General features: G+C 39.8%; 1 protein-coding gene across 1 annotated transcript; it reads left to right on the top strand.

Moving 5' to 3' along the window:
* The first annotated feature begins 337 nt into the window (after window positions 1-337).
* LOC124880323 (piggyBac transposable element-derived protein 4-like) lies at window positions 338-6,619 on the top strand. Its single transcript, XM_047385370.1, has 3 exons — window positions 338-1,067; window positions 1,176-2,015; window positions 6,444-6,619. Exons 1-3 carry the CDS (start codon window positions 338-340, stop codon window positions 6,617-6,619), a joined length of 1,746 nt encoding a protein of 581 aa, XP_047241326.1.
* The last annotated feature ends 6,846 nt before the right edge of the window (window positions 6,620-13,465 follow it).

The raw sequence follows: 13,465 nt of genomic DNA, 5'->3' as shown, positions 1-13,465 counted from the left end.
CTAAATGCAATTTTTTTAACTTGAAATTTTATGACTTTTCCTAGATTGGCCCCAACAATAGAGAAAGTGAAATGTTTCTTTTATTCACATTTACAAAGGTGGTCTTCGGGTCAAAATGACCCGTGAGACAAATAGAGTTGAAATCAAGGTCACAGAGTTATTTACAAACAACAGAATGTTACAATGTTTTAGTTATGTCTCAGATCAATCAATAGCAGAAGTAAGCAAGGCAAATCAGGTGGTGTTTTTGCAGGCTTCAGAAGACCACCTGTTTATTTCCAGAGGTTATAAAGGTGCTGTAGATAACAGGACCCCAAATTCTGTCTGTGCTGAAGCCATGAATGTGCGTTATACTGCTGAAGATGCTGTAGAGCTGATTTTCTCAGATGTCCAGCAAGACAACTCTGATTCAGAAGAGGAAGTGGAGGATGTATCCGAAGAAGAAGATGAGGAGGAATACAACCCAGAGCCTGATGAATCATCTTCAAAAGAAGAAGAAAACCCTAAAGCTGAAAGAGAGACTTTCCTTTCAAAAAATGGCAAAATAACATGGTCCTCAGCAGCATACGGCAGGCATGCAGAACAAAACATCATAAAGATGACCCCAGGACCCACAAGGTATGCCGTTTCTCATGCCCATGATATTCTCTCTACATTCTACCTGTTTATCACACCAGCAATAGACAAAATAATCCTGCGGATGACAAATCTGGAGGGTTTTCGCAAATATGAAGACAGCTGGAAAAAGATGGGTGAGATTGACCTACAGGCCAATTTAGGGCTGATAATTTTAGCAGGTGTATACAGGTCCCGAGGTGAGGCTGCAGCTAGTCTATGGGATGCTGAGAATGGATGGCCAATTTTCCGAGCCACAATACCACTCAAAGTCTTTCACACCTACTCAAGACTGCTACGATTTGATGACCGTGAGTCAAGACCAGCAAGACGTGTGACAGATAAACTTGCAGCCATAAGAGAGGTATGGGACAAGTGGGTGGAGCGGCTGCCCTACCTCTACAATCCAGGGCCTGACGTAACAGTGGATGAACAACTGGTTCCATTTAGAGGTAATCTGTTTTCATATTTGTAATAAAAGTGATTTTCACTATTGATTTCTTTGACTGTTTTCTGTGACACTGATACTAATCCCTGATGCCAATGTCTTTTGTCCAAAGGTCGTTGTCCTTTCCAGCAGTATATGCCCAGCAAGCCAGCAAAATATTGGATCAAGTCATGGGTGGCTTGCAATGCCAAATCAAGCTATGCTTGGAAAATGCAAGTCTATACTGGGAAGCTGACCAGTGGATGCCCAGAGAAGAACCAGGGGATGCAACTTGTGCTTGATGTGACAGAGGCACTGAGGGGTCACAATGTGACATGTGACAATTCCTTCACCTCTTATGAACTCGGACAGCAGCTCCTGAAGAGGAAGATCACCATGGTTGGTACAGTTCGAAAGAATAAGCCTGAGCTCCCACCTGCACTGCTTGCGTCAAAGGAGCGAGAGGTCTTCTCCTCAAAGTTTGCCTTCACACCCAACACCACTCTAGTTTCCTACCTCCCAAAGAAAAACAAGAATGTAGTTCTTCTGAGCACACTGCACACAGACAGTGACATTAGCATTCATGAGGACAGGAAGCCAATCATCATCCTAGACTACAACCGCAACAAAGGAGGAGTGGACAACCTGGATAAGTTGATTGGAACATATAGCTGCAGAAGAATGACTGCCCGCTGGCCCCTGGTCATCTTCCACAACATCATTGATGCTTCCTCCTACAATGCCTTTGTGATTTGGAGAGAGATCAACCCAACCTGCATGTCTCATAAGCAGAACAAGAGGAGGTTGTTCCTGGAGCAGCTAGGAAAGGCACTTGTAACTCCACTCATTGAAAGAAGGAAGCATGTCCCCCATACAGAACCCTCAGCAGCAGTTGTGAAAGCTATTCAGAGTGCAGGAGCTCCTGATCAGCCTGAGGATCCATCTACCACAGCCACTTCCCCAGCTAGGACAAGTAAGAGGAAGAGATGTCAGTTCTGCCCTCAAAAGAAGGACTGTAAAACACATAATGTGTGCTGCAGGTGTAACAAAAATATATTTGCAAGGGCTGTGCACTTGTATACTGCCCTACATGTGCTAATTAGTTGAATGGGTTATGTTATTTTCATATTTTTGTATTGTACATTATCTTAAATTGTTCACTGGAGAAAAAAAATGAAACTGAGTCATTGGGATGAATAAAAATGTATTCAAAACTCCTTTTTGCATATTTTTGTTTTCTTTTCTTAAGCTATAGAAATTCAAGTGAAGAGGGAAAACTCAAGTATTCACACATTTTAAGCTCAATGACAATATGCAAGATGAAATGTGGTCTTTAAAATTCAATTAAGCTGCTTATATTGGGGGTTTAGTGAAGACGGGTCATTTTGACCCGGAGGACACAGGGTGTATACAGAAAATTAGGAAAACAGGAGGGTTAAATCTTTATTCATGTAAACTTGATACATGAACACAGAGCTAATATGTTGCTGAAATCAATCCAGGTTAGATATGCTCAATGTTCCTTTTACAAGTTTCATATAGACCAAATTTTGCGAGACTGCACACAAAGACAATCTTCATTGTAAATAACCAACATTCACACAAATTACTATTTATTTTTTACAATTGTTCAACAATTGTTGTTGTTTTCTACCTTAACATTTCCAACATTAATTAAAACCTCAAAACAATGAAATAATCTTGACAAATTGTGCATATAGCTGATATGTTAGAATCAGAATAAGCTTTACACCCCAGCATAACCCCTTTGACTGTAGCTTGTCAACACAACATTTTTTGAGCCCTGTCTGAATCATAGTTTTATATAATCACTAAGAAACTGTCAACTGTGGACTAAAGGTAAACACCAACTGCAAAGGATGTTAAAAACTTCTTTCTTTTCAAGTATGTCCAAAACAACTTGAATCAGAAAATGAAAGACAAAAGAAAACCTGTTAAATCAATTAATATTTTAATTCAAGATCATTTGGTTTATAAACCATAAATACTGGAAAGAAAAGTGTGATTCTTTATGAGACACCTTCATTAAAGACAAGAGGCTCAAGGTGTTGATTGAGATATTATTATATAAGTGTTTGAGATAAGCAAAACATAATCTGAATCAACATAAGTTTGCTAGGCCAATGACTTGGTTTATTTTTTTACCATACCTGGTACCAGAAACAAATTAAAAATGGAATACAATGCATCTGTTTCTGTTTAGGACAAAATATAAGTAAAACAGAAGTAAATTAAAGAAGACAAATTTACTATTTACAAAATAGAATGGAACGGCTTATGTTAACATAGATTATAAAAAATAAAAATAGCTTTCTTAAAATACCAGGTCCTACAGTATACTGGATACAACCTGGTCCACTGGATTTCCTAAACCAAAAATGAGTCTGTACACAAGCTGCCATTGCTGCACAGAGGCTTATTTGGCAGTTTGAGCCTTAGACAATGGATGCCACAAAATCTGCAAAAATCCTAGTCGGGGTAATTTTTCAATTTTCTGAGGCTGCGATGTTCCGGATATGCACCACTTAAACTTGACAAGTGTAAGGTTACATGGAGAGACTTTTTGAAATTTATCTGCACTTTGAGACAAGCGTTGACAACACTTTTTCCACAAGAGTAGTAAAAGTGACACGATTCTTGAGATGGGAAGGCAATGTGTGAGGAGAGAAAGGAGAGAAAGAGATGGGAAGAGGGAGGGAGAGGTGAGAGATAACAAATTTAGGGGGAAACTTTGCTTTTGCTTTTTATCTCTTGAGAGTGCTGACTTCAGCATGGATTAGGCAATGTGTTTGTTCTCGGTGCTCTGTTCTCCTGTTGGGAAGACGAGACGAGTAAAGCTGTACTTTGTACACAATCAAGGTCAGCAAATGCCTTCAGACAATGATAGTTCTCTGTAATATTACCTGTGCATTGAAGCGTGCTATCGACATGAATAGATGAGGACTCTGCAGATGCTTTTGGATTGTTTTGTTTTCTAGCCATTTATAAGTATTTGTAATAATATTCACTATTGTATAAGTTTCTGTGTATAGAACAGCCTGCATGCTCTGCTCGAGGGCAAATACCAATTTAAAACATGATCTCAATTTTGCTTATTTGCAGTGGCATCTTTTCCTTTGAGGGTTTCACAAAGTGCCTTAAGATTCTCCCCTGGAATTTGCAAAATGAGCCTAAGGAAGCAAAAGTAAGAAAATACCCTTTGAATGAAGGATACAGGGAGTTGAATCATGACCATGATAACTTTTCTTCTGGTTCAGAATGTGCTGGCTACTGGTGCTCGTGTTTCTATAATGAACCTCATGGGGTTTTTTGCAGGAGACACAGTGAGCTGCCTGGGCTGTGTGTGGTAGCCCTTTCCCATAGCCTCTGGCAACCTAGCACGCTAATGATGCTGTATTGGTTCAAAGTGTTCCACGGCGCACATCCCCATGTGAGCAGGATACCCAATGTACCATTATGTGTGTGCACACACGAGTTTGTGTGAAAAGCTGTACACATCCGTGCACTCGTACATCTTCCCATTCAAGTGTCTATGTGGTACCCCAAGCAGCTTCTTGAGTATATTGTTTTTCAAAGCAAACAGTGGATAATTTTTTAATTAATGGAAATGTGCTTAAAAGTTACTGAAAGAGGCAACGTATATTGGAAAGAGAAGCTGGCCAAGTCACAACTATGGAAGTCAAGATGCTGCGCTGTCCCATGGTGCAAAGTTATAATAGTATCCACTCTTGTTGGGGTTGTTAGTTTCTGCAATAATTAGTTACACCCACAATCGATCATACAGCAACACCACTAGAAATGAGGTGTATATACAAGAAGGTAGAAGTTATCTAGCTTGTATTGTGACATGTGGCGGGAAATTTTTCACTTCAAAATACTGACTTCCATGTTCTGACTTGTTGTTCTAACATATCTGCTTATGTATATGATGACATTGAAATTTAAATCATCAAATAGTATGTTACTCTTTATATGTTTATACACAAAACACTTTTGGCTGTTTTCCATGGGCTCCACTTTGGCCAGCTCCACTCCACTAAGCCCATTTTGTGACTGCTTCCATTACTGACTTTTCTGGCCTGGTGCGGGTTTTTTTTTGGTACCTGCTTGATAGCAGGTCCCATTGGAGCTGAGCAGGCTTGAAATGTAACATGAACAGACTGGTGTTCACTGATTGGAAGGTGATGAGAAGGTGTTCGCCATGCTAGCGAAGAAATGACAAACCACAAAAAAGCCCAAAAAAACTCAAGAGCCACTACAATAATATTAAAATCCACTATGGCCGAAGCCAGTCAAACAAAAAGCCGCGGCAGTGGTTCGAAATCATCGAGTTGTGGATGGAAGAGTGGTCTGGAATCCACAATCACACTGTTTTAAGAGGGCATGATGTGTGGGGGAGAGTGATTATTTTCCTTTACACAGTACATGACGCTGATGGCTGCCATCAATGGAAACAACAGCTTTCGTACTGAGTAGAGGGAGACAGAACGGAGTAGAGCCATGCAGTGCTGGAACTGTGAGTGGAAAAGAGGCATTTGTGTGTTTAGTGCACATGCAACTGTATTAAATGATGTAACAGCAGAGGATGTTGATTTGGCTCAGGTGTACTGATTTGCACTAAAAGGCAATAAAAGCATTTTTTAGTTTCACTGCAAATGGATTTAGTTTAAAAAATTTTTAATGCTAGTCTGCTTAGTTTTAGCTTAGGTTTAGTTTCTTATTAATTGTATTTTATGTGTATTCATTCTATGGTATACTTTGTGTATTTAAGTTCATCCTCAAGATCAATTTTGTATATTTTCCCCCTTATCTAGTTTTCTCTGTGTTAAATATTCACATTTTCTCAGGTTCCCTGTTTTGCTCTCAACAACTGTTCCAAATCCCTCACCTGCATCCAATGTCATTCCCCACCTTTTACTTTGTATAAAAGCTCCCTGGTTGTCTCTGTTCATGATTGGCTCCTCCCGTTACTCTGCCCATGCTCCATGTCCTGGTCTATTTATGTAAGTTTTCTGTTTTAATTGTTTAACCTCTACCCTGCTCATCCCTCAAGTTCCTGATGGCATTTTGGCCCTACTGTAGGGATTCTACATTCTTCATTGCGGCTGGAGTAAATGGAGATGGAGTCAGCCTTCTGTGAGACTAATGTAGAGGTTTTGCCTTCTTCATTGCAGCTGGAGTAAATGGAGATGGAGTCAGCTTTCTGTGAGATGAAGGTGGTGGTGGCACTGCCAGGTTGTGGTCCAAGGCGTTTTCAAGAGGCATTCCACCTTTTAGCCTGCTCCCAAGACAAACCATCACCCAAGTGCTGAAGATGCCAGCAGCACCATTCTACTTGGGATGTCTCAGTATCTTCTGTTTCCTCTTCTTCCCATCGCAGATGATGCCCTCATAGAGAAGCTTCCACTCCTGTTCTGGAGTGCCTGTTCTACAGCAGCAGCAGCAAATGCAATAGTTCCCACATCCACAGCTGCCGCTTCTCCTTTGTTCAGTTTTCTGCACCAGAGCCTGCTCTTCATCTTTTCAGAGCATGAAACCTCACTCCTTGTTTCCTAAGAGCAGCTGAGCCTGCTTCTCACCTCAAGCTGCCGCTGCCTCAGTCACAGCTACCATGTCAGTCTCTGCCTCATCTTCCTGCTCCTGAGTTCTCCAACAGGGGGGTCAAGGTTAGCTTGCCTCCTTTTCCCACTCCAGATCCCCAGTAAGGATCTCTGAAGAGGGGGTTCAGATGTCCTCTCCTCCTTCTCAACCTCCTGTCCCAGAGCTCTGTCCAGGGTTTCTCTGGCATCCATAGTGCTCTCTAGTGCTCCTCTGTGGATTCCATTGTCTACTGCACCAGTCTCTGGCACTCCTCTGTGCCACCTGCCTCCAGGGCTCCAACGTTGGCCTCCAGGGTATCTTTGTGGCTGGCGTCCTTCCACAAGTCCCCCATCGACAGACTCAACCAGTTTCTGTGCTGGGTCTAGAATCAAAGTAGGCAGGCCACATTGATGTAAAAGTAACATGTTTGTATGATTAATCGTTTGAATTATTTGTGCGTTGATGAATGTGTGTGTGTGTGTGTGTTGTGTGTATGGGTGGTGAGCATATGTCTAAAAATAAGTGTGCGTGTGGTGAGTGGGTGTATGTAAGTGATGTATAGTAGTCAGAGTGGCAACGTTAGCAGGCCTGCAACACACAGGTTTAGGTCATCAATGAAGAACAGGAGCAGCAGACCCCAGGCCAAAGAGGCACAGCCAACATAGAGCATAGAGCTAAATGCTACAACAAAACATAACTTTTTGCATTAGCTTCTGAAAGTTACAAGATATGACAAAGATGCTCAGAATATTTGCAAACTATAAGCTGTAGTATAAACTCTATTAACCAATGACTACCCAAGAAGTTTTCAAAATAAAGTAGATCCTTTAACAAAACTACAAGACACTGCTGTACTGCCTGGCACATCACAACATGCCAAGTAATATATATAAGTCTGGAAGTTCCAATCCTTCCAAACATTTAAGCGTTTGCATATTTTTTAAACTGATACTTGGAGGATTCAATGTCCATACATTTTTTTTTATAGAATGCAGTATTTAAACCAGGTCTGGGGAGGTTTAACTGGAATCATAGAGAAGATGTAGTTTAGTTAAAAAGTAGAAGAACGTTTTCACTGAACTAGAGGTGACTGTGGCTCAGTAGGAAGAGTAGTCGTCTTGCAATCAGAAGGTTGTGGGTTTGATTCCAGCTTCCTCCTGCCATATGTCAATGTGCCCCTGGGCAAGGCACTTAACCTCAAGTTGCCTACCGATCTGTGTATTGGTGTATGAATGTGTGAATGTTAGTGAGTGCAATTGGGTGAATGTGGCTCTATTGTAAAGCACTTTGAGTGGTCTGTATGACTGGAAAGGTGCTATATAAGTTCAGTCCATTTACCATTGCTACTAAAACTGAGAGCAATTTAAGGAAATAACAACAACGTTTCAATTCAAAGGTTCAACATTAAGAAAAAAATATTTCTAAGAATTTTTAAAAACATAATAAGGACATTGTCACTCAGGAGTGTGCATCCAAGCAATTTCATAGTGATGTCAGACATAAAGCTTGTAGAAACACAAATCCTGCCACTCAAATAATTCACATCAGCAAATCCTTAATGGAAGTCTTAAACAATTGCAACAGATATATTTGATGTTCTTGTATGTAAATTGTTTTCTTTAGCAACAGAACAAAACAATGTCTTCTATAAACCAACAATATAAATAAATAGAAGAACTCAGTCCTATAACATAGTTTGTAACTATTCACCAAGACTACTGTATATATACACTTTAACTGTAATGCAGTTGTGTGTAGTTCACACTCCACTTCTTTCTCTCAGTGGGTATCTAACCTTTTTATCTAGAGTGATATAGACAGTGTTGGAGCTATGGAATTATCCTGACCTCCAAGGCCTGCGCTATACACTTAAGAACTTCTGCTGACGTGCTCCTTAGCTAAAAGTCTTTATATCACGTCACCTTCACCGTTTCCATCCCAGCAGCTTCGCTTTCCTTAATGTCAAGCCACTATTGTGAATTCAGCTGCCGGCTGTTCCACAGAGGGAAAAGGTTAAGATGAGGGTTAAGGGCAGAAAGCTTCCAGTGGTTCCGCCCAAAATAGTCCCATAGGAGCATGGGCTGCAGCTAAAACTGGCTGACTGGGCCACTTTCCAGTAGGTCATTGTCTAAATGTGAACCAATTAATTTGAGATGCAAGCAACTGATGCTGATGCTGATGTCTCGCACAAACTGCCACACATCGAGTTATGTGTCAAGGCAAAAATATGCTGAGTTAGATGTTGCACAGCGCTCTGCCCTCAGGGTTGTGGATTCACAAAACCAGATCCCTGAGGTGACAGTTGTAGGCAAACTGACAGGGCTGCTGCTTCATGATGTTTGATTAGTGTGAGGGTCCATGGAATGGTAACCAATGATTACTGTAGATATGATAATGAGGCAATCTTAGGGATTATTTATCCCTAATAGCTAATTCTGGTGTTGATTTATTATATAATCCATATCACTTTTTAGTGTGTTCGTAGAGAAATTTCCCACAAGGCCTGTTAGCTGCTGTGTACTGTTTCAATTTGCAGAGTGTAAAAGAGCTGTATTCCAAACATGGGTGACTGCATCAAAAAGGCATTAGGTGGGGGCTTTCTATGTTGAATTGGCATGTGTGGATTTTCAATGAGAACTCCAATCTAAAGCATTGTCTGTTGGCTAAACTAATGACTTTAAACTGATCCTATGTGTGTGTGTGTGCGTGCGTGCGTGCGTGCGTGCGTGCATGCGTGCGTGCAACACGCTATCTGTTGAATATTGCAACGGGCTCCAAATCCATTCCTCCTGAACAGGAATGAAGGAGGATAAAAGACTTTGAGAATGAGTGAAGAAAGGAAAATAAAATACAAACAGGCATAAAGACAATCCTAAGTCTATACAAATTTGTTGCACTTTGACAGTTGCATTGCTTATTTCCATCACTTTAAAGATTGTAGAAATTTCTTGCTTTTGGTTTAAATCACCAAAAACAAAAAGGTTATCATTAAATATTATAGTTTAAAAGTTAAAAGTCATCTTTCTGAACAATATGTTCGGTTTGAAACAGTTTCTGAAGGCTTTTCTGAAACAAGCTTTACATAGTTTTTTGTTTTCTTGTTTTTCGCAAAAAATTTAAGGACCAAAGAATTGCATTGCATTGCGTTTTTACTACTTCATTTTGAGTTATTTTACCAAATTCTGTTGTTTTACCAAATGATTAGATATTTGTAGGTGAAAATGTATGTACCTATTTTGTAAAACAACAAATGTTTCAGTTAAAAAACAACAGAATCAACAGGGCTGAATTGACATTTGAATTTTTCTAAATTGTATTGATTTCCATATCTCCACTGTGACATTGCCAAAGCTTATATTCTTAGTGAGAACAATGTCTCAGGCTTCTTTTGAAGGTGCGACTATGAACAGGATACTTGATATTGAAGGAGAATTAGGAGAGAAGGATTTGGTTTACCCGAGCTAGTAAAAAGAAAGACTCTGGGACGGTGTATGGGTTTGAGCAAGCCAATGGTTTAGGGTGGAGGGGCAGAGATTGCACATCTATGTGCTCCTGAAAGAAGGGCTTTCACTTCTTGATAAGCAATGATGGTGGCAGTATCCAGGCACCCATGTATTCTCCTTGCCAAATATTTGATACTGTCCACCAGTCTAAGGCAAAAACCTTAAGATTTTTACCAACCAGGGATAGACCATTTTGCCCTAGATTTATCCTCTTTAACCAGTAATTAAGGCCACTTTTAAAGGAGGCCTAGCCGTAGTTTTAGTACTGATTCTTTTTATGCTTTTTTCTCACTATATTTTGTCCAAGTCACAGCAGGAATCTTGTACATCCAATTCATTATGTGTTGCCACACAGCAGGAACACTTTTTTCAGCATTTATTGTTAACTTCAAAATACTGCAAAAAGTAACGTGCTGCTCCAGTTCAAACAGCTGATCATTATGCAAGGTGTCCTCGTTCGGAGAATGGCTGCTGGTGCAAGCTTAGTAGGATGCCACACTGGGAAAGTAGAAAGAGAAATAAAATCAACCATCAGGCTGACATGACTCCAAGGAAGGGTTACATCACAGATGATTTTAAAAGACAAGAGCGCTTGAGATCAAGGGCTTAACAAATGCATAGACGTAAACACACTGGTATTATAATTTAAACGTGCCACAAACTGAGGTCATATCATTTTTCCTGACAGGTGTTTTCATCATGCATGTACTCAGGTCGCTCAGTGACCATTGCATGAATAATTTCTTTGAATTTCAAATAGGCTGTGTCATTGCTTTTTGTGGATTAAAGCTGATTATGAGAGCCAGCTGAAAAGTGATTGTGAATATTTTGGACCATTTAACTTTGTTAACATGTTATTGTTGTCATTAATTCATAAGAGAGAAACCTCAAGGGTTAAGTCACCACAGCAACCTCAAAATTAAAACAAGGGAACAAAGCCATTGTCAGATATGAAAAGAGGTCTAAGTCTCCTAGTTCCATTCCAATTATAGATCATGTTTTGAAATAAAAACCTTACTGGATTAAGTAATCACTCATTTATTTATATAGCCCTTTCCACATCCACAATATTGTTAACCAAAGCGCTTAACAAAATCAACATATAAAAACAGATAAGAGATAAAAGAAAACATTAAAAAACAGGTAAAAAAGGGTAGATTCAAAAATGTAGATAAAACCAGAAGTGCCGCCACATTTGTAAGTATTAAAAGCCTGCCTGAATAAAAAATGTTTTAAGCATTGGTTTAAAAATGCCAAGTTTAGGTTCAGACCAAAGATCTATATATTTAAATATTTAATCCATATTGAATATGACCCCTAGGTTTTTGACACAGTCACTGAATTTAGCAGTCAGAACTCCAAGTCTCCAAAGTAGTAGTTCCCTTTCTCCAAAATAAGCGAACTATTACTAATAATGACCTTAAGGAAAATTACTTAAAGAAACCCTTCAAAAAATGAAAGTGGGGCAACAACTTTTAACATTTACGTAAACATTTTTTTCTTTCTGCTCTCGGTGGAGGAGGACGCTTTTTCTCTGCTTCCCGCACCCTCCCATATCTGCCCTGCTTTAGCTCTGTGTCTTGTCTTTCTTTTTTGGAGCCTCTCTTTGCATATCTTCCAAATTCTGAGTTATGGATTTGGTCAGCTGGTCTCTCAATGCAATTCATCAAATTTTCTCAACGAGAAGACAGGGTGAAGGGGAACTTTCTTGTCTAGACGGGACATTTTTCTCCGGATACATGATGGACTCCTGGCAGAAGTGTAGGATTGTGTGTTTGTTGATGTCGAGGATGTCGAAGATGTGTACACAATTGGATGTTTGATAAGAAGATTTCTGCTTTTTGGAGTCGGCGGTTACCTGGCATATTGAGAAATTCTGAAAACGTCAGCAGCTGTTCTGGCAATTGTAAGGCTGCCTGGCATGTATGATGGAATCTGCGGAGCGTTCAACACTCAGACTGAGATGTTACGTGAGCTGAATCGCAGACTCAATGTGAGCCTTACACAGGATCGCAGGCAGGTTGCAGTTCCTGGACTCAGGGGTGAAATGGGATTAATCTTGGAGAAAGTTGTTCGCTCGGATCTGGCGGAAAGGACCTGGAATTTCGCTGTTTGAATTTGCAATGGAGAAGCACCAGCGAGATTCTCAAGGCAGAAGGAAAACTAAGAGTCGGCCTGACCCAAAACAATAGTTGTTATCTGAATCTGGCTCCCTTGTATGGCCTTGGATGGCCGGCTATCTTCAGCTTCTCCTGGATGTTATGTAAACAAGATGCTCTGCTCCCTCTGCCCCCTCCCTTCCCTGAGGACATCTGTGGACCTGCTCAGAACTTTGTGGCCGGCGGATGAACATTCCAATGTATCATCAAGGACAATGGCCTCTGTGACAGTGCTTCATGGACTTACTTGCACACGCTCACATGCATACACACAGATGCCCAAGATAAACATATGCACCCCCTCACACCGCCTTCACTGGATACCTTGCATAATATTGTTTTGTATATGTGTTGCTTTAAATCTTTAGTTATGTGTTTGTTGCTCACCCCTGTTGAGGTTTTCTATCCTACTTTACCTGAATGTGTGATTTCATTACTTTTCATAGATTTTCAGATTTCTCAGAAGGACTACCAGCAAAAGCCAAATATCATTAGTAAATGAAAATTTGACTTAAGCTGTTTTTACACCGATGACCAGAGATTTTTAGATTTCTTAGAAGGATTGTATTACAACAATTTCATTCCAGTGAAAGCCAAACATTATTAGTATTTAAAAAGTTTGGACTAAAAATGTTTTATACCAGTGACCCAACTTATTTAAATGATGGGACCACAACTGCCTCATACCAGCGACCTCAAGCATTAATATTATCATTTTTCTTCTAGCACAGGATGAATTCCTTACCACAGAGGACTTAATGAGCTAATTACCTCTATTAGAAAGATTGGATTAGAACCAGCACTAACCAGTAAACTCCCAAGGATTATTAATGTCATTTGATTTGTTTTTCTTTGTTTGATTTTCTGTATCATTGTAATGTTTTTCCTCATATACAGCGCTTTGAGTGCCTTGTTGCTGAAAAGCGCTATATAAATAAACTTGACTTAACAGCTATGAACAGTCACAGTCATTGGTGCTAAATTGGTGTTGTAAATGTATCGAAAAGTTAGATATTTGATTTGATCAAATATCTTCATATTAAAATAATTTAATGATCTGAAACTTTCAAGTGTGAGTGAAAAGCTAAATCTTTTAGGGGGGGATGCTTTTGCATAGCACAATACAAAACTCAAAGCATCAACCCCAAAAGAACTTGTGA

Source organism: Girardinichthys multiradiatus, chromosome 14 (assembly GCF_021462225.1).
Source record: "Girardinichthys multiradiatus isolate DD_20200921_A chromosome 14, DD_fGirMul_XY1, whole genome shotgun sequence".
NCBI classification, from domain to species: domain Eukaryota; kingdom Metazoa; phylum Chordata; class Actinopteri; order Cyprinodontiformes; family Goodeidae; genus Girardinichthys; species Girardinichthys multiradiatus.
Note: the sequence above shows the minus strand (reverse complement) of the source record. Positions and strands in the feature narration are given on the sequence as shown.